This window comes from Enoplosus armatus, chromosome 13, assembly GCF_043641665.1.
Source record: "Enoplosus armatus isolate fEnoArm2 chromosome 13, fEnoArm2.hap1, whole genome shotgun sequence".
NCBI classification, from domain to species: Eukaryota; Metazoa; Chordata; class Actinopteri; order Centrarchiformes; family Enoplosidae; genus Enoplosus; species Enoplosus armatus.
In genome coordinates, this window is record NC_092192.1 from 12200999 (window position 1) to 12227535 (window position 26537).

Below are 26537 nucleotides of genomic sequence, written 5' to 3' on the forward strand. Positions count from 1 at the left end.
ATCTCTGACTGCAGGGCATGGTAAGTGCACATTCCCATGAAGAGGTCAGTTTACCTCTTAACCCTGATCAGTTCATGGAGACCTGCGTCACTGTTGACATGGAAGGGTGGGCTGGTCCTGTCAACCCAGGCACATGTTCCGCTTTTGTGTATTCCTGTAACACTGTCAACCAATGGAAGAACTTCAAATAATGCAAATATTCTATCAGGAGAAGGTTAAGTATGTTTTTGTGGGTGTGTTTATTGTCCAGAATTCATATGGTCGGACACTTGAAAAAATTTCACCATCTGGACATTTGTGAAACCTTCATGATGAGGAAACAGTGGTGTCTGAGAATGACAGTACAACTGACACCTCCACTTGCTTCGTTTCATTCCATAAAAAAGAACAGCCACAAGGTTGCTCTACCATGCTTTGTGCAGGTTGTCTTAATGTTCTTCCTTAAATAGTTTTTCCATCATATTCTCATCTCGTGATCAGGACTCTGGTCCAGTGAGGGCTCTCTGGTGCTGATCATGGATGCTGAGGGCCCTTGGTTGACTCCAAAGGGAGAAACAGCTGGAGACCGAGCTGCTAGAGGGGACAGAGAGGGGGAGAAGCTGGGGGACATTGCTGCTGATGAAATGGATCCCTCATGACTTATAGGGGACCTGCGGAGTGAGGCCAAGTGGGGGAATGTCCGTCCAATCACAGGGACCTTGGGGGGAACTGACATGGCCCCTGGGTGGGCCACTGATGTGATGAGTGGTGGAGGGTCAATTCTAGGTTTGGGATCCATTTTGTGCTTGGGCTGGAAGGGTTGGCGAGGGTTTTGGCTCTGCTGGGCAGTTTCATCTTTCAGCCTGGCGATCTCTGTGAAGACATTAGCCAGAGGCTGGAACTGAGGGCACCAATTGAGCAGGTAATCCCAGTTGTAGCTTCCGCGGAGCTCCTCATCACTGGCAACAATGGCTGTGAGGGATCCATCCACTGAAGGTTTACCATCCTCAGGGAAGGCATAATCCTTGGGGAGGGAAATGTTGAGGCCGCGGCCTACTCCTAGGTACCCACCTCCCTCGTCCCTATAGACTGGCAGCTGGCCAGAGAGCAAGGTCCCACTGAGACTGCCTCCCAGTTTCTTTCCTTTGAACCAGGTGCTGCCCTCCAAAGCTGCAGGCTCACATGAGATATCAGAGAGCTGGTCAGCATCCTGCTGAATTCCAGAGTCTGGTCCTCTGGCTGAGATGTGCTCCTGCATGGACGAGGTGATGGAGGCAACGCGGGGGTACTCATTTATCATCCTGATCTCATCATCTTCCGCTGCCTCAGCTGACCCTCTTCCACTGGAGTGAGAAGGATCCAGAGAGCCCCCTCTAGTGTAGGGACCACCACCGGTACCACCCTGATCTCCAGCATAGCCTGGCAAGGTCTGGTGGTAGATCCTCTCCCCCCCTGCTCCTGAGTTGCAATCATCCAATTTCTGTAGAGCAGTTCCTGAGGCAACAGTTCTGTTTCCTGCATCCTGGGCTTTCTTCCTCCTGCGTGACTTGACAAGGAAAACCACCACAGCCATAACCACAAGCAATATGATAAAACCAAGTGACACAGCTATGATGCTAATCAGCAGGATGTTGACATCAGAGGCCAGGCCAAAGTTGGTGTTTGTGACATCGACAGTGACCTGGGCTGTAGTGGTGCGAGATGCATCTAGAGGACTATGAGCTCTTACATCCAGGGTCATCAGCCTGGTTTCTCGTTTGGACCGGCCTGAGCCACTGCTACTACTGCTGCCTGAACCATCCAGCTTCAGGAAAATCACCCCTGTGGTTTTGTTCACATCAAAGTATGGAGAGCTGGTGGGAAAAGAATAGAGAACAATACCATCCACCCCTCCATCCTCATCATTTGCCTGGACCTGGCCAATGCTCTGGCCTTTCTTAGCTCCCTCTGGGACTTCAAAGGAGAAATCAGAGGATGTGAAGAGTGGGTCATACTCATCCTCGCCTGTGACAAACACCTGTATAGTTACGGTGGCTGAGTGGTTTCCTGAATCTACTGCCACTGCTACAAAGTTAAAGGAGTTGATCTTCTCAAAATCAAAGGGAACTTTGCTTCTGATTTCTCCTGAGTTCTGGTCGACAGAGAAGCTGTCTTTTCCTGCCCCAGACCGCTCCACCATGTGGTACTTCAGTTGCCCGAAAACCCCTGTGTCATGGTCTATGGCATGTAGAACAGTCACAGCTGAGTTTGATGGTTGGTTTTCTCTGATACTGGCTGTCAGGACTTCCACAGGGAAGAACGGATGATTGTCATTTACATCTTTGACCTCAACAATGACTGGAGCTAGCGCGAAGTGACCCTGTCCATCTGTGGCCTGGATGACAACAATATGTGTGGACTGGTGCTCACGGTCGAGTGCTCGCTGAAGCCGCAAGGCTCCAGTCCACTGGTCCATGGTAAATAAGTTCACCTCATCACCTGAGCTGATAGTATACTGGACCTCAGCGTTGGGAGTTGAGTCTGGGTCTGGCAAAAAGACATCAACAGAGTACAATGAATTAACTGATAGACAAAGTAAGAAAAGAAAAGTGAAAAAAGGCGAGAAAATGAGAGATAACTGGACAAAAAGAGAAGACTTTTACCTGTAGCAGTCAGTCGTATGATCTCAGTTCCAGCGGCAGCTCCCTCACTCATTGACACAGTATATTCTGCTCTGCTGAACACTGGAGGGTTATCATTCACATCTCCAATGGCTATCACTGCAGCAACACTAGAGCTCCTCTGGGGCACACCACGATCTGACACCACTACAGTGAGGTTATAAACTGGCTTGGTTTCAAAGTCAAGCCCCTCAGCCAACAGCAGAGTCCCAACTGTCTGAAAGCCCCGTCCTTCCAGGAACCGCACACTGCTTTCAATCTGGAATGCATTTCCTTCATTCCCATTGGCAATAGCAAAGTCAAAGCCAGAGTTTTCACGAGAGAGGTCACTGTCAAAGGCCTCAAAAGTCAAAACGGTTGACCCTGGGATGGTATCTTCAGAAACTGTAGCCCTGCAGACATAACAACATTACACATAAGAGGACAGCTTGTAAGGTTACACCATAATACATCCAGAATCTTAAGAATGTAGACTGACCTGTACTCTGACTGGTGAAACACAGGAGCATTGTCGTTGACGTCAGAGATTTGGACCTGGACAGTGGTGAGGGAGGAGAGTGACGGCGAGCCTCCATCACGAGCTTCAATAACAATACTGACTGACGGACGTTCAGGGTCAAACTCAGCTCTGTGATTGATGAACAGGGTTCCTGGATACAGTGGGCAATGAGAGGGAGTCAGACATTGTACTGGGAAAGTTACTTTCAAAATGTAATGAATTACATTACATTTATTACTTTATTTCGAAACTGGAAATGTAGAGAGCTAAACTATATCGGGTGGAAAGCAAAGGTAGTCTACCATTGTTGGGGTCAATGTAGAAACCCTCCTGAGTTGATGACATCACTCTGTAGGTGATCTTTCCGTTCTCTCCAGAGTCCCTGTCAGTTGCTGTTACTGTGACAACTGCACTTCCTGGTGGTGTGTGCTCAGGCAGAGTTACCTGGGGTGCAGAGATATTAATAACAACATCTGAACATCAGGGCAAAAGAAGCAAATCAGCCAACGACGGATCGCATTAACACTGTAATAAAATTCCCAAACTCATGGTGAGGAGGTCAACAGGCACAAAACTCACACAGATGGAAAATTGCATTTTATATTGTAGTTCCTGATTTTCCTGCTAATGTTGAGGTCATTTCCTGAGACAGATAAGTAAATATTATACAGGCTCATCATTGGGAATGTTTCTTATATTGTTTTTTTATAGTGTGTGCACATGTCTACAAGTGCAATCTTCCCCTTTATGATGAAGTTGTCTTCTGGAGAGAAACTGTTTCTGAAGTAACTTAATTCCCCATCAAACTTTATAAGGTAAGAAATCAGAAATCTAAACACATATGTGCACACATGTGCATTTCCTCAGGTAGCAAGTAGTATGCAATGATCAGATTTATTTCTACACTGTAGTTATGGTGTACATTAAAAGTAAAGTACATAAACAAAACTATTAGTACAGATAGGAATTATTGTCAAGCAACTGTACCATGAATGTAATAAGCCATAAGCATCCTACCTGATAGAGATCATGGGTGAATGCAGGTGAGTTGTCATTAATATCCTCCACCAGTATTGTAATGTTAGCCTCCGTTTGGTGCTGGCTGTCTGTGGCTCTGACAGTCAGGGTGTACCACGTCTTCTCCTCAAAGTCCAGAGGCGCAGTGAGTGATACACCGCCACTGTAGCGGTGAATCCCAAACTTGCCTAAGGCTGTTGGGTCCAGCTGCAGGGAGTAGGAGAGGGCAGGACTGGAGTCGACATCGTTACCCGTCACAAGAGTGATCTCTGTGCCAATCAACATATCTGATAGATAGAGAAAGAGATAGTTAGTTGTATTTAACTTTCTGTGGATAAAAGTAAGCTTTTTGTAGTTTTTATACTGTTGCACAGTCATGATGCACAACTACACATCCTGAGACCCACACAGGGTTTGTCTGGAGAATTTGTAAATGTACTATATTTGCGGTAAACTGGACTACATAAGATACCTAAACAGAAAGTACAAAATTCCTGAAAATTAAAGTACTTACTCTCTGGGATGCGGACTTCCTGGGGCAAGGGAATAGTGGGACTGTTGTCATTCTGGTCAACAATGATCACTGTCAATGTGGCTGAACCAGCCAATCGTGGACTTCCTCTATCTGTTGCTCTAACTACTAGCCTGTGGGTGGGCAGAAAGAAGAGACTGTCCAAAAGGTCTTCCTGTCTCTGATTATGTGTTGTACATAATAATGTATTATGTAAAAGTTTAATTCTAATATTGCTAATGGTATAGAAATGTAAAAGGAACATAAAACGACGCAGAAAGCAACATACAAGATGTTATGGAAATGTTACAGTGAACAGGAGTTGATTTACAGAGTTTGACATTGCAGCTTTGATACATCTGGCATGCAGATATCAGTTTGTACTGGTGCTTATATCTTCAGCAGACTATGTCAACCTCATCGCCAGCTATCTAAACACAATCTAGTTGAGTGAATATGATTCATAATGTGTCCTTCTATACATGTTTACCTGCTGTGTGTACATAATGAACTTTTTCTGTACAACACCATGTCACAGCGCAAAGGTACAGGTAAAATATATATCCATCCACAAAATGTGCACATAAAATGGTTCTTGGTGAGTTTTATTCAACCAGAAATCTGTTCTCACTTGGTCTGGGTAAAGATCTCACGGTCCATGATGGCCGCTGTGGTGATGCTTCCCGTCATCGGGTCGATCTTGAACAGGCCGCTCATACCTGATGACTGGATGGAGTAGGTCACCTGACCATTTTGGCCCTGATCCACATCGTCAGCCATCACCTGGGAGAAGACAGAAAAGGGGAGAATGAAGAGAATTTATTTTTAACATTAAGAAAACTCCTGTAGACCAAATACCAGTGTGATTTAATGTGCAGTTTTTATATTTGGAAGTACTTGTATGATTGGCATTTCATATCCCTGCGCTTCTCTCATGTAGGCCACATAATTCTGCAACTGGAAGCGAGGAAGGTTGTCATTGACATCCTGCAGGATCAAGTTGATAGCCATGAAAGATGTGGAGGACACAGTTTCAGCCTTCACAACTAGACGGAGTCTGGGAGTGTCTTCAAAGTCCAGCCCCTTGGAGCTCTGCACCCTGATTTCACCTGGAAAACACACAGATTTGAGTGGAAAATGAGAATCAGAGATCATCAAATGACAGATTAAACTGATATGTTTGTGTTTCTAGCTTTTGTCTTTAATCCACATCTCAATAACAATCTGTAATTCAAACCTGAATTCATTTAACACAGGGAAAAAAAGGGTTTTATTGTGAGTTTCACCTGTTACGGTGCTGATAGTGAAGGCCTGCATTCTGTTTCCACTGAAGAGGCTGTAGCTGATACCCTTACGTGTGCCATCTGGGTGTTGAGCCTGAGTCTGAGCCACAGCTGTGCCTGAATTTTAGTAGAGCAGAAAAAAATATCCTTAACTGTGACAGCAGAGAGATCTTCAAAGTGTATAGAGGGATAAATTGACTGAGATGATTATTCTAATCCCTGATAATACTGTGTTAATGTCAAACCTTTTACAGCATTCTCCTGTATGCTGACGTCTCTGGCATTCCTAGAGAAGCGAATGCCGTTGTACTCCACCTCCTTCACATAAATCACCACCACTCCCTGTGCAGACTGAGCTGGACTGCCTTGGTCCATGGCCTCCACTATCAGGGTCCTTTGAGCCTGGGTCAGATCCCCCAGTGGCTCGGTGGCCTGGATCTCCCCGGTCAGGGAGTTGATACTGAAGCCTTTCACTGGCATGGCAAAACGGTAAAACACGGAACCGTTGGCTCCAAAGTCCTTGTCCTCGGCCTTCATGGTGGCTAGAACCCGTTGGGAACGCCTGCTGGACACTTCGATGACCAGTGGATCCTGGATGAAGAAGGGAGTGTTGTCGTTGACATCTAGGATGGTGACTGTCACCTGGAAGGAAGCGGTCATGGAAGAGGTCATGTGGGTCATAAAAAATAATACAAAATACTATTGTCCTAAATCCGTTTATCTGTTCATTTACCTGAGCAGAGGTGTTCCTGGGTGCAGCAGGTGAAAGGTCAACAGCAAACACCTGGAAGCTATATGATGCCCATTTTTCCCGGTCCAGAGGTGCTGATGTGGCGATAACACCAGTGTTCTCATCCACAGTGAATGCTCCGTGCGCCTCTCGGCTGAGGAAATACAGAACCTTCCCATTCAGGTCATCATCAGCATCCACGGCTGACACCTGGAGATGTGAGATATACAGTATGTTGGAGAGATGTTCAAACAAAGCACGTAATCGGATTCTCTGATCATCTAAATTCCCATTTCTACTCACCTCCAGAACTTGGGACCCCTCTGCAGCATCCTCTGACACTTCCACAGAGTAGCTATTTTTGCTAAAGACGGGGCTGTTGTCATTGACATCCAGCACTTTGACTTCCACTGTGACAGTAGTGCTGAGAGCAGGGCTACCTCGGTCCGTGGCCACTACCTCCAGAGTATATTCAGCCTTCGTCTCCCTGTCTAGGCCACGTGAGGTGGACAGGGCTCCTGTGCTGGCGTGGAGGTGGAAATCTCCATCAGGGTCCCCAGCTGGATAGGAAGTTCATGGGATGGAAGAAAGAAAAATCTTTAAACATTCAAGAGTCTTCTGCGGATTGAGTGTTAAAAGAAGACACGAAAGGGGAACACCTGTGCCAACTCTGCACTTAAGTCAAAGTTTGAATGTGCTCCAGACAGATATATGGAATCTACTATATTTGAAATAGAAGAATGAAGAATGTCAGGAGCGAGCTTGGAGTAGCTGTAACAGAGTTCTGTCAAAAGCAATACATAGGTCGAAATGTTGTATGTATCCCCTCCCTACTAGGTAAGACCAAAACTATTCTGGCATACTGTCAGTACAACTTCAGATATCATCAAAAATGAGCCAAGCAAACCTGATGGTTAATACAAGTGTGATTTGGTAGCAATCATCACACAAATTCACAAAACTGAGAGCCAATTGTAATAATCTGTCAACAATCTGTAAATTTAAACTTGACCATTTAAAGCCTAAAAAGCACCAAAAATGACAAAAATTCACTGTCTCTCCCAATATACTGTTATTTTCACATTCAACACTCCCTGAAACAGCAATTACAGCAAATGTGGCGAACTAAATCGCTCTTTAAATTCATTCTAATAAAATAAAATACTTGGGTTAGACACACAACACTGTTTCTCACCAGTGATCCTGTACTCCAGCTCTCCACCAGGACCCGAGTCAGGGTCTGTGGCCTTGAGAAAGCAAAGCTCGACAGGGGCCTGGTTCTCCGGCACCTCCAGTCCGTACCATGGCTTCGCAAAGACGGGAGCGTTGTCGTTCACATCCTTCACCTCCACGCGGACTACTGCCTTGGCAAAGTTAGGAGGCAGGCCTCCATCTCTGGCATACACTGATAAGAGATGGAAATGGTTAAGATGATGAGATTTTGAATCTCATATATAATTTGAAACCAAAGTACTTGAGGTGATCTGTGGAAATAAGTGCTCAGTTTACATGACAGATCAAACAGAGTTGTGTAAGACAATGGATATAGTAGTACCAGTGAGTGTGTAGTGGTCCTGTAGCTCTGTGTCCAGTTCCTTCGTGGTGGTGATGACTCCTGTCACAGGGTTGATGATGAAGCCTTCCTCTGTCACACCTCCATATGTCACTTGGCCATTAAAACCTGCATTGAAACACAAAACAGACACAAATAAAAAGCTGGCCACACTACGAAACTGGCAATAAAGCAAATTCATTCAGTGTAATCAGGCAGTGATATTAACGAATCCAAGCTGTACAGAGCCGCTGGCAAGTCCTAATGAAAATCCCAGAAATGTAAGGCTCTGGACGAGGACTGTAACCACACATTTTCATTAGCATGAGCTTGTGGTTTGGTTTAAAGTGATTTGGTTTCTCAAAACCATTTACGTGTCTCTATTGTTTAGTTTTCTGGCGTTTGAACTGGAGGCATATGCGCTGCATATCAGCTGTACCTTTTTATTCATTTTGTACTGTTTTTCTTTGGGACTTTTTGTACCTTCAGTACTATATCTCCCCATTTCCAGAAAACTGTATACATGTACAATACAGTATTGAAATAACACATTTAAACCAACCTTGGTCCCGGTCAGTGGCTGTGACTGTGAACACTGTGGTTCCTGGTCCTTGGTTTTCCATCACCTGGGTCTCAAACTCCGCTCGCTGGAACACCGGAGCTTCGTCGTTCACATCAATCACCTGCACACACAGCACCTGAGAGGTGGAAAGCTGAGGTATCCCATGATCCTCTGCTACAATGGTCACATTGAAGACTTCCTGTTCCTCCCGGTCTAATGCTTTAAGGATGGAGAGAGAGCCTACAAGACAGAAAAGAGAAAATGTTCTAAAACCACCTTTCCTGGATTACTTCACTAAAAATTTCTATTCTCATTTGGAGAATGGTCTTGGTCTTGAATTGTGTATGTAGGTGTGTTTGTGTGTCTGAGTGTGTGTTTGTGATTACTTTTGTGAACTAATTTAATTGTGTGTACCTGAGAGAGGCAGTATTTGCATGCCCAGAGGACCAGTAAAAAACAAAACCTTAACAGCTTTTCTTTACGAGAGTTTCCACAGTAACTAAGGGACCACAGTTACCAGCTATTCAATTCTGGCACCCTGAACAAGCATTGAAATGTGAATCAGTGTACTACAGTGCTTTATCAGTGGACATGTATTATTCTTGCAAAGCACAAGAGCAGACATGCAGGCAAACACACACAGAATCCACACTCCAACCAAGAACCACATAGTCGCCAACTCAAATCAACCTATGACCTCCCCTAAAATTGTTGTTTTTTTCCATTTCTCTTGGCAACATTACAGTATCTGTTAGCATTCGTTGGTGTGTGTGTGTTTATGTAAATTGAGCTTGTTCAGAGTCTGAGAATCAGACCACCACTTCTCAGACTCTGGTTTCAGTTACTCTCCTACCTTTTACGTCTACACCCCACACCTCTGTCATCACCTCAGCTACAAAGACGCACAGCCAAAGTGAGTGGAAATATGATGTATGTGTGTGTGTGTGTGTTTGTGTGTGTACTGTTCACAGCAGTGTACAAGAGAGATGTGTGTAATGTATAAATGCCAAAGCATGTCAAACACATACATCGGGTGTTGACTGTTCTGTGAGGCTGAGGCTCTGATGTTCCTGTGAGGTTTTGCTAGCTGCCATGTTTCAGCCAAACGCAAACAGATGCAAAACATTTACTGAACTATTTCATCCTCCTCTGTAGCCAATTTAGTGTTACTGATACTGTTTCAACGTTATGATAAAGATGCTCTTACCCTCTCTGGATTAGCTTTGTTCAAACTCACATGAAACTTCATTTTAATTCTAGCCCAGGTTTCAAAAGATAGAAAAAATGTCATACTGAATTTAAGAGAAATTAACATAAAATACTGCACAAGACAGACAGATTTTATATTTAATTAAGCGCTGCAGCCATAAAAATGGTGTCCAGGATTTGATTATCTTACTTACAAGTTTGACGTACTGTAGCTAAATGATGGAACAAGCTGATAGAATATAATATCTATGTTCTCAAACAAAATGAATAAAATGTTTGAAGCTACTTGTGAAGAAATAAAGGGGCATCTAAAAAACATTAGCTTTCAAGTGGTTATTAAACTAGCAGTAAAGCAGCCGTACTGTGAAATAACGGAAAGTTCATGTTGGCAGAGCAGACATATAAAGTATAAGCAGTAATCAGGCTAATGATACCCCCCACATTAGCCAGGCAGTTTGGTAAATGTCTTCTCAATACAATGCTAATCTGCAATTACAGCTATTATTAACCATAAGCGTAACACCACACAGTCTGAGAAACAAACCAGAAGTGAAATCAACCCCTGCTAATACAGTCCACCAGACACTTGACAGTAATGAAGTAAAGACTTTCTTCCATCTGGAAGCTGCATTAAGTGTCTGTCTTATGGTTCCTAATCCCATCTCAGAAAGATCTGAGTACGCCCTCACCACCCAGCTCCACTGATGATGAGATTACACATAAGATATCAAAGGCTGTCCATGTCCCTGGCCCAAATCAGTTCCCATGAACAAATCTGTCAAGAAAAGAACACCAAAGCATTATTCGAGTGAAATATTGCTCTAAGGCATTGGAAGATCTTCTAGTAAAGAGGGTTATGAGGGTTATGAGTGTTTTAGCAGTTGAGACCCTGTAGACGCAGCACTTCACTGGGTAATTACGATCTTCTGGAAAGTTTTGTTCATCCAGGGGGCTTCCATGGGTGGGATGCTGATTATCTATCAATCATGAATTCCCACTGAAAAAGGCCACATTCTACTCCCACTGTGTTCATTCAAAAGCAGGATTGTAGCACGAAATGATGTGGTGAATTTTACCCTCATCATCTCTTCATGGAGTGTAAATTGGGTATTTATGGGAAATCCCCGGTCTCCACAGACCCTGTTATATTACTGTAACATTACGATATTTTTAGATGCCGTGTGTCACCCTTAAAAATAAGCTCACCAGTGTTGGGGTTCAGACTGAAGCGACCAGCGCTGTTGCCTGCCTGGATTCTGTATGACACTCTGCCATTTTCTCCTTCATCTTCATCTCGAGCCATCACGTACAAAATCACAAACCTGTCAATAAAGATACAAACAAAATGTCAGATTATATCAAACATGGCAACCACTTCCACTAGTTCAGAGCCATGAAAGTAAATGCACTTGATTATTTTTTAACAGGCTTCTTGGATGTTCTACCTCTGTGGATGAAAGCTGTCAAGGCAATGACAGAAATGTGCGCCTAGGTACCAAAAACAGACTACAGTTAGACATGCCACTCACCCTACAGGCTGATCCTCCATGACGCTGACCGCAGACGGAGAACTGAAGACCGGAGCATTGTCATTTTCGTCCGTCACAAACACTCGGGCAGTGACCGAACCCCAGCGCCTCTGAGAAGGATCCACTGCCTGGTCTGTGGCCCGCACCACAAGGTAGAGGGACGGCGTCGACTCACGATCTAACTTCTGGCCCAGGGTCAGGACTCCGCTGGAGGGGTCGAGGTTCAGGAGGTCAGGTGTGTCAGGCCAGTAGTGCTCGATGGAGTAACGTAGCTCACTGTTGGGTCCACTGCCATCCTATAAAAAAGAAAAACAGATGAATTAGACAGTGAGTGGAACTTTTGTTCCAGCAAGGAAAACCACTTAAAATCACCAGCGTGAAAGTTAATTCTCGGAAATACATGCTATACAAAATAATCTTAACTCAAGGATCTTAGTAGTCTTTTTTTCCAGAGCTTTTAACTGTATTTTAACTCACGGTTTTCATTAGTGGAAGAAGTTCGTTTTTTATACTTGATGACAACTGGGCAAATTCTGATGAGGACTGTGAGATGGAGTTAAGATCTCCACGGAAACAAAACTTGAGTTGAGAACCTTGAGCGAAGAGAATTTTGTCTAAAAATCATATCTTGCATTCTAGGCGTAAAATATTGTGTTAAAAGGATTATTTAATTAATCGCTTACTTAATCCACAGAAAATGTATCTTCAACAACAACAGCTACAACTTAAAAGTTTAAGTCACTTATGAGGCGAAAAATATTTGAAGGTTCCAGCCTCTGAAATGTGACAGTTTTCTTCTTTTCTCTATTATTTATCATTGTAAATTGAATATCCGTCAGTCAGACAAAATCATCAACTTGAAGACATCATCTTGGAAAATTGTATCAACCTATTTCCTCTGTTTTCTGACCATTTATGACTAAATATAATAAATATGAATCGATTAATCAGAAAAATAATAAACAGATTAGTCAATAATGAAAATAATAATTAGATGCAGCCTAATTTTGCCAACAATTGATGGCAAATAAACTAAACAAATTTAGCTTTTTTATGGTGTTTGGTTGAAAATATATCCATCTCATGCAACAGGTATCAGTCACATTACAAGCAGATAATATATTCAGTTTCACACCTGATCCAAAGCCTGGAAGGTATATATGGAAGCCCCTGGCTCTGTGTTCTCTGGGATCACAATAGTAACAGGGTCTTCTGTGAACTGGGGAGCATGGTCATTGCTGTCCTGCACATTGACATCCAGCTGCACCAGGTGGCTGCTGGGAAATGCCTGGGAGAAGTCCGACACCTCGATGTGCAGTGTGTACCTTGACCCTTTCTCATAGTCCAGCTCGCGTACCAGGTACACGTCGCCCTTTAAACGGTCAACCATGAAAGTCCCGTCTCGGTCTGTCCCCCCCACCACCAGGTAGGTCACCTGGCCTTCCAATAAAGCAGATTCCTGCTGGTCATGTGGGCGGACGGAGCCAATGATGGAGCCCGGAGCAGCCCCTTCGACTGTGTTCAGGGTCATGGAGAGCATGTTGGGCTTGGGGTTGGACCTGGAGGAGCTGAGAACCTGACAGAAAGGAAATAAGGGTCAAACAGGCACATTTGTTATTCACCTAATCATGATGATTCAGATTGAGTCATGCGAGTTAGCACCTTGAAATCATTTTTACATATCTATCCCAAAAGTAAAACAAAAGTTTTCAACATAAAGTATTATTTCACCCAAACACAGAAGAAAAGCGTCAAGGCAAATTCTTGCTGTGTATGTTACTGGTGTTTTGCAGACAATGAACAGCAGCTATATGGCTCTCACCCCAGCCCATCCCTAAACATAGCCTTGAGCTGTAGTCTGTTTCTGTTTTGTTGCTATTACTATAATAACCCTCACAGGCATTTGCATTGTGCATGAAGACATTATCTACAACCCTTCTAGCAAATATCTTGACACTGTAGCATTCTGGCATCAAGATGAGAGTCAGGGTTTGTGACCTGTGACAAAATAATGAAGGGTGTAAAGGGAGGAAAACTGAAAATATTCCAGTTCAAAAAATGCACAGCAATAAGTGCAGCCTCCATATGCTGCAGTCCGGTCAGACGGGAAACAAGTGCGTGCCAGGGGGCTTTCGCCACTCTGAGCAACAGCCTCGGGGTCCGACATTGTTCTGGGACAGATCAAAGAGCTCTGAAGACAGCAAACAAAAGCAGATTTTAACAAGCTCTGGTTTCATCATCAAAAAATCCACACAGGCACCATCTCTCACTTTCGTTACTAAGATCTGTTGCACTGAATTGCATCTTTCTGGTGTCTTTATCGGCCATGAATAGCAAGACTAAACCTGGAAGAAGTGATGTGGATAATGCGCACAATTTAGTCTCATGTGCTGACTAAAAAGACTGACTTGATGTGCATGACATTTGCAGCTAAAATGTACTACAAACCACACGTCAAAGGGCCATCTGTTACTTACTCTATTTTTAAGAAAAGCTGGGAAATAGAGCCATGTCCTGTTTTGTCTGTGTTTCATTGCAGTGATGCAGCAAGCAAATGAAATTCAGCGATTGAATGCATTTAATTCAGCTTTGTGGTGTTTAAGCCACAAATGTTTGCACATAGGGTGACAGGACTACAGTTGCAAGGAGTCTTGTTTTGCCATTTGCTCATTGTTTCAATTATCTTGAATGTGATGCTTTACCAACTGTTCTGTACTGTACTATTTGTACTTTTCCTTGGTTTTCCCCAAGGCTTTTTTCCTATACAAGCTAGCTACTGTGTGTACTGCAGTACTTGTGGTGTACGACAATATCCCTGTGTCGGATTTTACCCACCACTATGTGAAATGTTATCTCAAAATCATTATCTGGAAATGTTACCTGACGAGTGTTTGAATGTGTCGTTACAGAGAGTGTGTCAGTATGTATCACTGCCTGCTACCGTACAGTGGTGCATTCCCTTTCTCTCCACGCGATTTGACGCAGCTGGCTCTCATCAAATCTCATCTGGGAGCATTTGATTCCAAGGTGCCTGTTTCCCCTCTGTCTAATCTCAGTGTCGCGCAAGCAGAGCCCTGCCGAAATGTAAGGCAAGCACTCCCGCTGTAATTAGCATCCTTTTGAGCTCAAAGCTCCACAGTCAAAGCAAACCACCACCCTTCTCTGACTAAATGCCTCTGTGGCAGACCTTTCTTTTCCCCTGCTGTTGAATTCCTGATATTGTATGTTGATATGCAGGATTGACCCTCCTGCAGAAAGTTCAGAACAATAACTCAGTCCAGACCAGCTCCCTCCTGCAGCTCAGGGTTTCTCACCTTGGGTTTTGGTTACCCCACTAACCTTTGGAGCAGGAAACACACACTAGATTGGATAGATGCTTTTGTTTGTACAGGCACAGGTTCAGTTTCTCTCCTTTTCCAATTCCTTTGACAGATATACTGTTCACTTTGTGCACAGTTTGAGGAAATTACTCGCAGCAAGGAATGCAAATGGACTGAGGCAATGTGTAGATGTGACAGTTTTAGGGTTTGGTCACCAGATTGGCCTTTGTTTCCAATTGCCTGATGCATTAGAAAAGTTTTGGAGACACAACACGTTTGTGCATGCAGCTGAAGGATGGACGAGAATATGAAAATGTACAGATTATGTTTACCTGTATCTGCAGCTGGCAGGTGGAGCTGAGGCCTGGTGTGCCGTGGTCAGCAGCGGTTACAGTGAAGGCGTACTCGGCTCGATCCGCCCATCTCAGCGGGGATGCGGTTCTCAGTTCGCCAGTGGTCGGGTTCAGGGAGAAACGCTCCACTCTGGGGCCTTTGGAGGATGCAATAGATATAGATATCAGTTCAAAGCCAAGGTATTGATGATGAAACACTAAATAAACACACTTTAACTATGCTTATATGAGTGTTGAGCGAAGTGATTTATGCAGAAACGACACTCACCTGATAAAGAGTAGTATACGGTCCCATTCTCTCCCTCGTCTGGGTCTTTAGCTGTCACTGTCCCTAGGACTGTACCAGATGGAAGCCCCTCCATCACCTACGATGGAGAAGGATTGTTATTAATGTCTTTCTTCAACATACTATGCCTTTGCTACGTATAGACTATTCCTACTATGTTTATTCCTTATCTTGTCTTTGTTTCCTTTTTAGCACTATGATTGTTATGAGAAGAAACCGAGAATTGTTGCTCATACATAGTAGGATTTTACATTACAGCGTTTAAAAATGACTTTAATAAACTTTTGTTTATGTTCAAATCATACAGCATAAGGTAAGTCATTTGGGAATGAAGGTAACAAAACATTTTGGTGCTATCATATGAAACCAAACATTTCTCTATGGGTTTAAGTTACACCCCTCTGGAGAAGCTCCAACATGCACAGAAGCTGAAACCAAGGCTAACTTATATTCAATTAATCAATGAATCTCCCAAAGCCTCTGGATCCCGCTCTGCCCTCACCTGATCTATCTAATCTCCCGTCATTCTCACCTGAAGGAGCAGCTCCCTGTCCGGCCTGGCGTGAGAGAAACTGGGGGCGTGGTCGTTTTCGTCCAGCACAGTGATATGAGCGGTGCCAGTGGCGCTGCGAGGAGGCGTACCCCCGTCCTGTACGACCACAACCAGCTGGTAGCTGGACTGCTGCTCTCTGTCCAGGGCCAGGCGGGTGCTGATCTCACCTAAAGAAAAAGACAAGGAGAGAAGGCCTTAGCTTGTGTTACTTGCAATAGTTAGGGAGTAATTACCATGTTAATTTAATTTACAAAAAGCAAATTAATTCCTCAAAGGAAATCACGCTGGTATTAGTGCTGCTTATGGAGTAACTACTGTAGTGTAACACAATTACAACAAGCTGCTTCAAGTGTACTATTAATGTTCCTAAATTCAAATAAAATAGTCACAATGTTTATCTTCACCTGTTTGTGAGTTAATCTGAAAGTGCCTGTCAGTGTGCAGCAGCCTGTAGGTGAGTCGAGCATTGAGTCCTGCATCTCTGTCCGTTGCAGACACCCGGCCGAAGCCTGTCCCTGCAAGCAGGTTCTCTCTGACGGCCAGGAACACCCTCTCCTGGCTCAGTCTTGGGGAATTATCATTCTCGTCTGTTACCGTCACCCTGACTGTGGCGCTGCCAGTTCTCCCCACCCCTCCTGGGCCTGAAGTGGCCAGGACGGTCAACAAGTACATGTCTTTGACCTCTCGGTCCAGAGAGCTTCGAACAAACAGCCAACCACTATCTGGCATGATCCCAAAACCGGCAGCATCACCATCAGACCTAAGGCGGTAGGAAATAGAGGAGGAAGATGAGGAGGAGCTTCCACCATTCCCAGAAGCCTCTCTGTTGAGTGCTCGAACCTGGAGAAAACGTGTGTTGAGAGGTGTGTTTTCCCGTAGCTCCACGCGGTAAGTTAGGGTGTCAAAGTTGGGGCCTTGTGCATCTTGTGCTTGGATGTGGACCACAAGGGTGAAGGTGGAGGTAAGCTGAGGTGCGCCACCATCCTTGGCAACCACCTGAAGGTCATAGCGTGGGACACTTTCGTATGACAGACTCCCAATCAGACGTACTTCCCCGCTGCCCCGGTCAACACCAAACGTCCTCTGGCCACTGCTGCCTGCAGCCCCAGCAGAGACCAGGTCGAAGCTGAGCTGACCGTTATGACCAGAGTCCTTGTCAGTGGCCTGAATGGTGTAGATAACAGTCCCCATTTTGGTGATCTCAGGTAAAAGGAGGGACTCTGATGAGGAGGGGAGGAAGATGGGAGCGTTGTCATTGACGTCCGAAATGGTTATTCGTACCCGGCTGGTTCCGAATGCTGGAGGAGAGCCAGAGCGTGCCTGGATCTCGAGATCAAGACTGGAGCAGGTTTCATGGTCCAGAGGAAGGGCAGTGCGAATGGTACCAGAGGCACTGTCCACTGTGAAGTAACCATCAGGGTCTCCAGAGGAGATGGAGTAGAAGATATCCTTAGAAACTGTATTAGAGACACAGGGAGACAGCAAAAGAGTGAGAAAAATTCTCATGACAGATCTATATGCACTTTTAGTAGACAGGCATGCAGTGTGTTTATTTCAGCCAATATCTCATCTAAGTGTTAATGAAGGGCTGGATTCACTCAAAGAGGACGAGGAGATAGAATCACTGAAAGCCTTACACAGTTACACAGACAGAGATAAGTGATCTTGTCCACTTCACCACTGAGAACACTTCATTCTGACTCCCACTCAAAATTACAGCCCAAAGCCATTTATCTATCATTACTACTGAGAGAAAATAAAAGTCTGGCCACAGTGAAAATAATCCCCAGTAAAGCCCGCACTGTGTGATGGATGTGATTTCTTAATGGAGTGTATGCTCTTGTTGCTTGCACATTTGTGCAACTACTTGAGTGAGAGGTAAGACATCATACACTCTCCAGCCCATTAGTGAATTTTTGTCCTCGTACAGGTCAGAAAGATGAAACCAGGTACGTCAAATAAAATAGGTTCCCCTTTGGCAAATCATGTAAACTAAATTGATAAATGCAAGGCCGACATGACCGAAGGCAGAGCCGACATCGACACATAGTAGAGCAAAGAGAAAATACTTCAACAGAGGACTTGAGAGGGCATCCTCACCTGTCTTGGCAGCAGCACGGACCACTCCCACCGATGTCCCCCTGAGGACGTCCTCGGACACAGTGAAGAAATACTGGGCCTGTTCAAACACGGGAGACGCCACTGAGCCTCCCACCACACTCACATTTACCCTGGCATTGACCGGCGCCGTCAAACCCCCGCCGTCCTCGGCTGATATCACCATGGAGATTACCGTGTTGGCTTTGCCGTGGAGCGAGCGAGAAAGAGAAATCACACCTGTAGAGGAAGGAAGATAAGTAGAGAATTACTCCATACCCTTTGATTTTTAAACACTCCAAAGCAGACACATTTCACTATACCTCATCCATATTTGCTACTATGTGTGTGAGTATATACCCACACACACAAAATTGTATCACATGCTTTTACATGCCATAGTGACGTGCTACACACACTTACCTGTGTCCTTGTTGAGAGTGAAGAAAGCAGATGCAGATCCAGGTAGCGTGCGGTAGGTCACCCTGCCGTTTTCCCCAGAGTCAGGGTCATTTGCTGTCACCTTGACGACGGAGGTTCCCGGGGCACTGTGGGAGCTGAGACTAACTGTGTAGAGGACTGGATAGAAGGTGGGCCGGTTGTCATTGATGTCCACCACCAAGACCCGCACACGGGCTACTGAACTCAGACCTCCCTGCAAAAAACAATTCTTCAGATTAGATTTGATTCAAAATTTAGTGTTAGCAGAGTACGGAAGGTCACATCAGCAGGCACCAATGCTGTAAAGCTATTATGGACCATGACTTGTATTTTGAGACAAAGGAAGGCTAAATCATAAGAATGACTATTTTAGTTAAACCACATCCTTCCTCCCTTCCTGCACTGTATATCCCTGTAGACAACATTCAATTTGTTTTCTATTCCTTGGCGAAAAGCGACAGTCCAGGACTTTCATGTTATGAAACTGTGACAATAGATTTATGTCTCACTGTAAAGACGAAGCAGCTGTAAAGGAACACAGGAAGATGAGTTCTCTGTTGAAGATCCCTTCAATATGGAGCCAATCAACCATCATATGTATTTGTCAGCGAGGAGAAGAGTTTGCACTCATTACACTGTATATGCGGGCTTAGTTTTACGAGGCCATTAAAAGCAGGGATAGTCAAGACGGAGGGAACAGACACCAGCTGAATTGAGCTGGGAATGTGCTGGGAGCGGGAGAAAAGATGCATTGTGGGGGTTGTGAGGTAAATTATAGACCTGAATTCAATCTTTACCTGAGCAGTGGTAAATGAAGATAATCCTAGTATGAACACTACCACTGCTACATCTAATAACACATTTATAACGATGGTTATGTATTATGTCTTATTTCTTGAAACCCAAGCATACACAAGAGAATGAATGCTTTATTGCACCTTATGTGGAGTTTCAATACCTATTCAAGTATACCCAATGTGATTAATTGACACTTTGAATGTGTATAGGTCTACTGGGAAGATGCTAGAGCAAAGTGTGTGAAAATGTGGTTATATTTAACTTAAATGGTATCCTAGAGTAAAAGCTTATTTAAACTGACTGTTTAAACAGATCGGTTTTACTACTTCTTTACCTTTTTCATCCCCATACTTCCTCTCTGTTTGCTCTGATTGCTTTGCCATGCTGTTGCGGTTCCCCTTGATTTTTTGAAGACACACAGTAAAAGACAGGACGCTGTCTTCTTCAAACATGTCCAGAATGTCTCTTTGATCAGATTTATTTGAGTGTAGCTGTAGACATCTTTAATTTGCCTTCAGCCTGAAGCTTTGATCAGAAGTTAACATTACATTACACGCTCAGAGAGCAATATGTATGGTCACAGAGCAACACAAAGAACTAGAGCTTTGACTTTAGTCTAGTTTTAGGTTTTGATCTCCTTATAACTAGTCTTATTAAAAGATGCAAAGGTTAAAGGAATCATTTTTTGGGAAATACGCTTATTTGCTGTCTTGGATGGAGTTGGATGAGCAGATAGATACCACTCTCATGTCTGTATGGTAAATATGACGCTACCACCAGCCGCCAGTTAGCTTAGCTTAGCACAAAGACTGGAAAGAGGGTGAGACAGCTAACCTGGCTCTACCTGAAAATTATAAAATCCACCTGTCAAAATCTCACTAATTAAAACTACTCTCCCTTTAAAAGGGAGTTTTGTTACTGGGCTAACTGTTCTATGTGCTAAGCTAAGCTAGTCTGGTGGCAGTAGTGTCATATTTATCATACAGACATAGGAGTGGTATCTACACTCATCTAACGTTTGGCTAGAGAGAGAAATTGTTGAACTATTCCTTTAAGGATTGATTTGTCTGACAAGATCAAAGTGTTACAGAGATTACAACTACTAATTACTATTTCTTCAAGTTTAGTGTAAGAGTGTTCTTACGCCATCTGTTGCAGTGACGGTCAAGTCAAACTTGTCCAATCCCTCATCCCGGTCCAGAGTTGTTCGGGTGCAAAGCTGGCCGGTCTCCTTGTCTATGGTGAAGTGGGTTGGCACTGTGCTTCCAGACCCAGAACCCAGGGTGTAGGATATAGCACCAAAGGAACCACGATCCTCATCTGTGGCTGACACCTGGGGGAAAAGAGACATGAGGTAAGACATGGATGGTCCACCGGTGCCAAACAGCCCATAAGATGTAAGGATTTCAACAAGCATCACACCAACACACGCAGCAGGTCTCAAAATCTTGCGTGAAAGAAAACCTACAAGTGTCACAATTATTATATACGAACTAAGGGCCTTTCTGTTATCACAATAATGTCCCATAATACAGTCACCTCACAGGACCATACATATGCACTTGTACAAATATCACACACCATAGCACTACTTGTTATGATTTCCAGAGTACTATAAAAACCGAGCATCTGTGAGAGCAATTTAGTTTTATAGATCACAGATATACTGCATGTAAAAAAATGGATGGATCTCCCCCATGGTGTGTTTGAAAAACTGGCAAAGGGACAGGTGGTGCGGTGTAACCATGGATACAGAGGGAAGGAACTGACTGGTAACCTTTAGTAAAAGAGAGGAGAGTCTTGACAGAAGCTGTGAGTCTGGTTCAGAATTCAACAGAGGCACTTTAATGAATGTTAGAAGGTCAGGTGACACGTACTGGTTTTCAACTGGCATTTAAATAAGATACAGACTGACTGACTGACTGGGAGAGCCATATCACACACCTCAGTGCTTAACCCTGTCTTCATATTTCTCCTACAAAGGACTTCAAAGTTCTTACACAAAGACCTAATTTGTCTCATCTACCTAACTTCCATCTTTCTACTACACACACAAATATACATTGTATGTTCTGAGTAAATCTATTAAAACACACCAATAATACAACAAAGATTTCCTTGCAAAACACAAAAGGGAAGTGTCCTCTGCGCTCTAGGGTCCTGCCTCTGACTGAAGTTTTACACGGGTCCATAACATTGTTTGGTGGCGTTTATGGCGCTTGTTAAAAGTAGTATTCTCCCTCAGATCTCGAAGCCTTGAAGGCGAGCCAAGATCCAGGAGGCCTCATGACATCACTTCCTGTCTGTCATAGTCTCTTCTCATGAAGCAACAGTAAGATATGTGAAGTGTCCTACAGTAGTTTCAATTTTGTTTTTGTGTGAATACTGTTTAAACATTTTCTGACAAAGGAAAGCTATTCTACTGTGTCCAACTGAAATAATATATGATCAAATTTTAAATGCGATAATAGACCATGCAATATACAAAGATCGTTACAATTAGAAAGTTAGATAGAATAATAATGATAAAAGGCAAGTTGGGAGTGTATGTCATACATCAGAGTATCATGGTCAAAGTTGTATAGTAGTAGTATATATAAGTAAATAAGTAGTAATATTATAAAAAAAAGAAAAAAATCTGTTTTGTAATATGTGGAGAATAAACTGTTTTGAGGAAAACAGTTGAAATATTCTGACTTTTTAGAAAGATTTGACTTTATTCTCTAAATAGGATGACTTCTACATGCCTACGATGACTATAGGCTGAATATTGTCTATATTATTCTCAAAATCTAATGTTATTGTCTTTTTTTAATAGTAGCCCCGATATTCTGTTGTAATATCCTCACACAGTTTAAACAGCACATAGGTCTGCTTTCTATAGATGCACATAGATGTTGCTATACATTTTAACCCCAATCAACTTCTCAAAAAAGTTAAAATTGAAAAAGAAAAAGATACATTTTGTATGTTTGTTTCTTAACGATTTCATCATACGTCTGAATCCTACATCTGAACTTGCCCTGGCTGTGAACCCCACAGAGCACAGGACCACCGCAGCAGACATCTGGCAACGACCTTCCTTCCATCCCACCAACACATGTCTTCACCATTACACTTACCTACTGGCTACAGACAGACAGACAGACAGAAACACTACCACCCTGACTCATACTGTAGCTCCTATAGGATATTAAAACTTGGGAATATTAGAACAGCTCCTTCAGGGTTTTTAGTCGTAGTGTTACCGTGGCGAGACGGTTGTGGTTTTTGAGGGGTCATACTGTACCTCTTTGTTTGGTCAGTGTTTACAGCTGGGGATTTTAGATCATCACTGGGACTTCCTACAGAGTACAGTGTTGAGACTAACACTATCTTAGGGATCTAGGATCATGTCTGGCTGTTCCTCATATCTCTCTGACTGTCTGTGATGGATTAGCCACCTGTGGTTGTGAGAACAGGATGAACGTGTACATGCTCACACACACACACACACACACACACACATATGATGACCCCATCCTTTTCACTAAATCTAATTAAAGAGGTTTAAACACTCATGACCGCCCACCTGGTCATAGGGTGACTTCATCGTCACCTCTATCTTTAACCCAAAGAGTCTGTAGATCACAATCAAAAACGAGGGTGTTATACCCTGGATAAGGAAGCAAAGGACACATGACTGTATTTGTTAGGGTTATATGAAATACACGGGTTGGGCACAGTATATATAAATACACTTGGAAGTAGTTTTTGAAAGGAGGCTTGGACTGGGAAGGACTTGAGCATAGGCTGGGAACAACAAGAAGAGCAGGACATTGATTCTCCACACACTCTAAAATTTAAAAACCCTCAGCAGTATGGTATGGATTCTTCATGCTGGAAAAAAATATGCAAGACAAACACAAGGTTGTACTAAGAAAATGCCTATGCAACACTTTCATGGAAACCTTGGGAGCTATAAAATAAAAGATGTAATGATTTAAGTTTTTCTACTGCAACGTACCACATACAGAACAGTGGTTTTGTGGTTCCAGACTTGAAATGCCAAAGTAGAACAAGTAGAAAGTAGAAAAAACACAGAGGGACAAAACAGAGAAAGAGACAAACCTCCATGGATGGAATACATGACAGTATTGTCAAAGCACAAGAGTTTGCAGAAGAAAATCATGTCAACCCTCCTGAAAAGACAGGAGTTTGTAAGGATCAACTCCGCCTTCAGTGTTTTTCCCTCCTGTCAATCCATCTGACAGCACAGCCCCAATGCTCAGTTTACACTATACAGGCCAGAAGGTTGTATCAAACTGACATGCTGATTCGATACCAAGAACTCCTCTCACAATTTGTTGCCGTATCCTGCATTCACAGCACTTATCTCAACTAAAAAAAGTAGCAGTTTTAAAGCCAATAAGGTAATCTAGTAAACACACACACTCGACATGTCTTCTTAAATCAAGAGATTTGGTCGGCCAGACGAAGGGGTTTGCCAGGGAGGAATTCCTCCCACACCGGAGCCTGTTCTCTGATCCATGACCAGCCAGCCAGCCTCGGCTCTGCACACCTATTCCTCATCGTACTCTCCGGAGGTATCCCGCTGCGATAAACATACAACTACATAGCAACTCACACACGGACAGCAGCCCGAACCTTTCAACATCTAAATCTCTCTTGCACTTAAGTATATGCTAGCATAGTGCTTGTCTCTGTGATATTTGTGGACGTAATGCTGTATGGATCTTCCACATTTACACAGATTTTTGGACATGGGTGTATTGTTGGCGACAGGGTGGTCTAGCCGTTATAAGGCCTGTTTTTTAACTGAAAGGTCAAAAGTTTGGTACCCGTGTTTTTGTAACGCTCTAGAGCAAGACACGCTTCAGTGCGCCATTACTCACTGTAAGTTGTTTTGGATGATGCAGCATTTTACAGATATGAGCGGCAGTTAAGAAAAAAAACATTCACAGCCTTTGGTGGTAATTATTATATTAAAGGACCATAATGGTGGTTTTGCAAGTAGATTTTCATACATTATTGGCATGAACTGAAACTAATGGCTGCCTGGATGGTGGTGAATGCCTGTAGTGTGGTTCACTTTGGAAAATGGTCTGCAGTAATGCTAAGTACACACGATTTGTAGTTAATGGACTTAAACATGCAAAACCACCAATGTGGTTCTTTTCTGTGGGAACTCTGATATCCCACCTGATGTCATGAAATGCAGCAGTGTGCGGAGAAAACATTGCACGGCCGGGAAAGTATCGATGACAGCTGCAGGCTAAGGTAACAAAAATGTTATATTCAGTCCAGTGCAATCGGCTATTACTATAAAATGTTGGTACCAATGAGAATATCAACCAGTTTTTCAGCTTTTTATATGACAAGAACCACGCTCATATGACAGGAACATGGCTCAAACGTGTCTGTCCTGCATGTTAGTGATGACTGACCTGCAGACCAGACAAAGCATTTAAAGTTGATAACCACTTTTAATATGCTTTACCTGACCTACCAGCTGTGTAGCTTCCTTTTTGACTTTGAGGATATGAACTGGCCTTTCAGAGCATTTATCAGTGGAAAAATCATCAAAATGCAAATCGTCTTAAAAAGCGCACTGCTTCAGTTAAGCATCTGCCAACCATCTGAACTTGTAATACATGAAACATAAATTCATCCAGCATGCTTTCAGCTTAAGCTTTTCATACAGTACTTTGATTTACCTATGGTGTAGTTCATTGACCGATGGCTATATATCTGTTAAAAGACACAGCCCAAGCCTCACAAAGCACACGTCAGCCTGGTAAGGACTATGTGAAAAACAGTCAGGAAGAGCGTGCAAAGTATCGGATTCAGCCAGGACTCGGGCCTGGAGCTTTTTGTCCATAGAGAGCCATTCATCCCTGGCTGGGACAGTAGAGGGGCGATCACTCACTGGAGCATTAGCAAAGATCCAGACCTCATCATTCATTTTGCCTCACTTCTTCACAACCACTCCCTCTTCCTGTCTCTTTTTCTCTCTACCTTTCCACTTAGCCTTTCTCTATCTTATACTCACGCTGTCACTCTTGTTCTCCTTCTGCAGACACATGGGTGGGGGGCTCTCAAACACATCCCTAAACCTTTCCTATCTGCAACTCAAGGCTCAAACACATCCCCCAGAATCATCTGTCAGTGGCATTTAAGGCTGCAGAGAGGGAGTGGTCTCCTGTCTGGGATGTGGTGCAGATTAACAGGTAGAGTCTAATGATGCCAGCGGGCCAACATCTTCCCCAAAACCTCAAGAGTGACAGGTATGACATCAGCTGACTTTTTCCAGGTTTTGTTTGCTTTTACTTCTGCGCTGGATTATGTTTTTTTTTCTTTTGTTTTCTGGATTATGTCTTGTTTGTCCTTGTTCACCCCTTTTCCTTTCTGTCCTTCACTCTTTCATTATACTCATGGCTTTATCCCCTCTCCCCTCTCTCCTTTTCGCCTCCTCTATTCTCATCTTCTCCAGATGTGGGCGCTGGTCCAGGCGGATCCTGCTGTTCTCTGCAGTTTGTCTCTGTAAAACATCAGTTAGTGTCAGAAGGAGTCTACGCGCGGCTTCTCGGACGCAGCTGCAGTTCTGCTGCTGCTCTGGACTTTTATAGTTTCTCATGAAAGAGAGGGAGGGAGAGATTCTATATGCTTTCATAGTAAAACCTGTAAAACACAGAGAGCTGTCCCAATCTAATCTACTCTTTCTCTGACTGGTGCCAGGCCTTAATGTTTATAAAGCAATCATCATCTAAGAGGTCAAATAGGCCAAGAAGAAGCCTCATATTAATGCAAATGTTGTCTCGCCATATGCAGAGTTAAAGGAGGACATGGGTCTTACTTTAGTAGTTCAGTCCAACATTTCTATCTGTTATGGGGTTACAATGACACTGTACCCTGGGATTGATTCTTGATTCTTAGTCTTGTTTATTTATTCTTTTTCTTCTTTTTCTCATTTAAATCATAATTCTAGTCATTTTAGACTGTATTGTTTTGCTGTGTGCGTTTGGCAAATCTCATGTTTCTTTCCCCATCTGACTTATTGTTAGGGATGTCACTGCATTACCAAATCTCAAAACTGAACTTGATGAGCACAGTCTTATTACTACTGATATAAATGTTTGCAGAAACCGTGACAATTAG

At 43.5% G+C, this 26537-nt stretch overlaps 1 protein-coding gene across 1 annotated transcript in view; it reads right to left on the minus strand.

Moving 5' to 3' along the window:
* Nucleotides 1–457: 457 nt before the first annotated feature.
* The window catches only part of dchs1b (dachsous cadherin-related 1b), a 66086-nt gene continuing 40006 nt past the window's right edge, over nt 458–26537 (minus strand). Inside the window, exons 5-30 of the mRNA XM_070917656.1 lie at nt 20524–20712; nt 18564–18795; nt 18126–18380; nt 16448–17500; nt 16023–16210; nt 15473–15569; nt 15184–15341; nt 12667–13107; nt 11532–11827; nt 11209–11324; nt 8794–9033; nt 8235–8360; nt 7875–8084; nt 6983–7239; nt 6683–6889; nt 6195–6591; nt 5953–6066; nt 5564–5775; nt 5298–5449; nt 4670–4800; nt 4156–4442; nt 3441–3582; nt 3118–3289; nt 2622–3031; nt 827–2505; nt 458–784 (exon numbers count right to left, since the gene is read on the minus strand). Coding sequence (XP_070773757.1) covers nt 458–784; nt 827–2505; nt 2622–3031; nt 3118–3289; nt 3441–3582; nt 4156–4442; nt 4670–4800; nt 5298–5449; nt 5564–5775; nt 5953–6066; nt 6195–6591; nt 6683–6889; nt 6983–7239; nt 7875–8084; nt 8235–8360; nt 8794–9033; nt 11209–11324; nt 11532–11827; nt 12667–13107; nt 15184–15341; nt 15473–15569; nt 16023–16210; nt 16448–17500; nt 18126–18380; nt 18564–18795; nt 20524–20712 — 8088 coding nt within the window. The remainder of the gene's footprint in view (nt 785–826; nt 2506–2621; nt 3032–3117; nt 3290–3440; nt 3583–4155; nt 4443–4669; nt 4801–5297; nt 5450–5563; nt 5776–5952; nt 6067–6194; nt 6592–6682; nt 6890–6982; nt 7240–7874; nt 8085–8234; nt 8361–8793; nt 9034–11208; nt 11325–11531; nt 11828–12666; nt 13108–15183; nt 15342–15472; nt 15570–16022; nt 16211–16447; nt 17501–18125; nt 18381–18563; nt 18796–20523; nt 20713–26537) is intronic.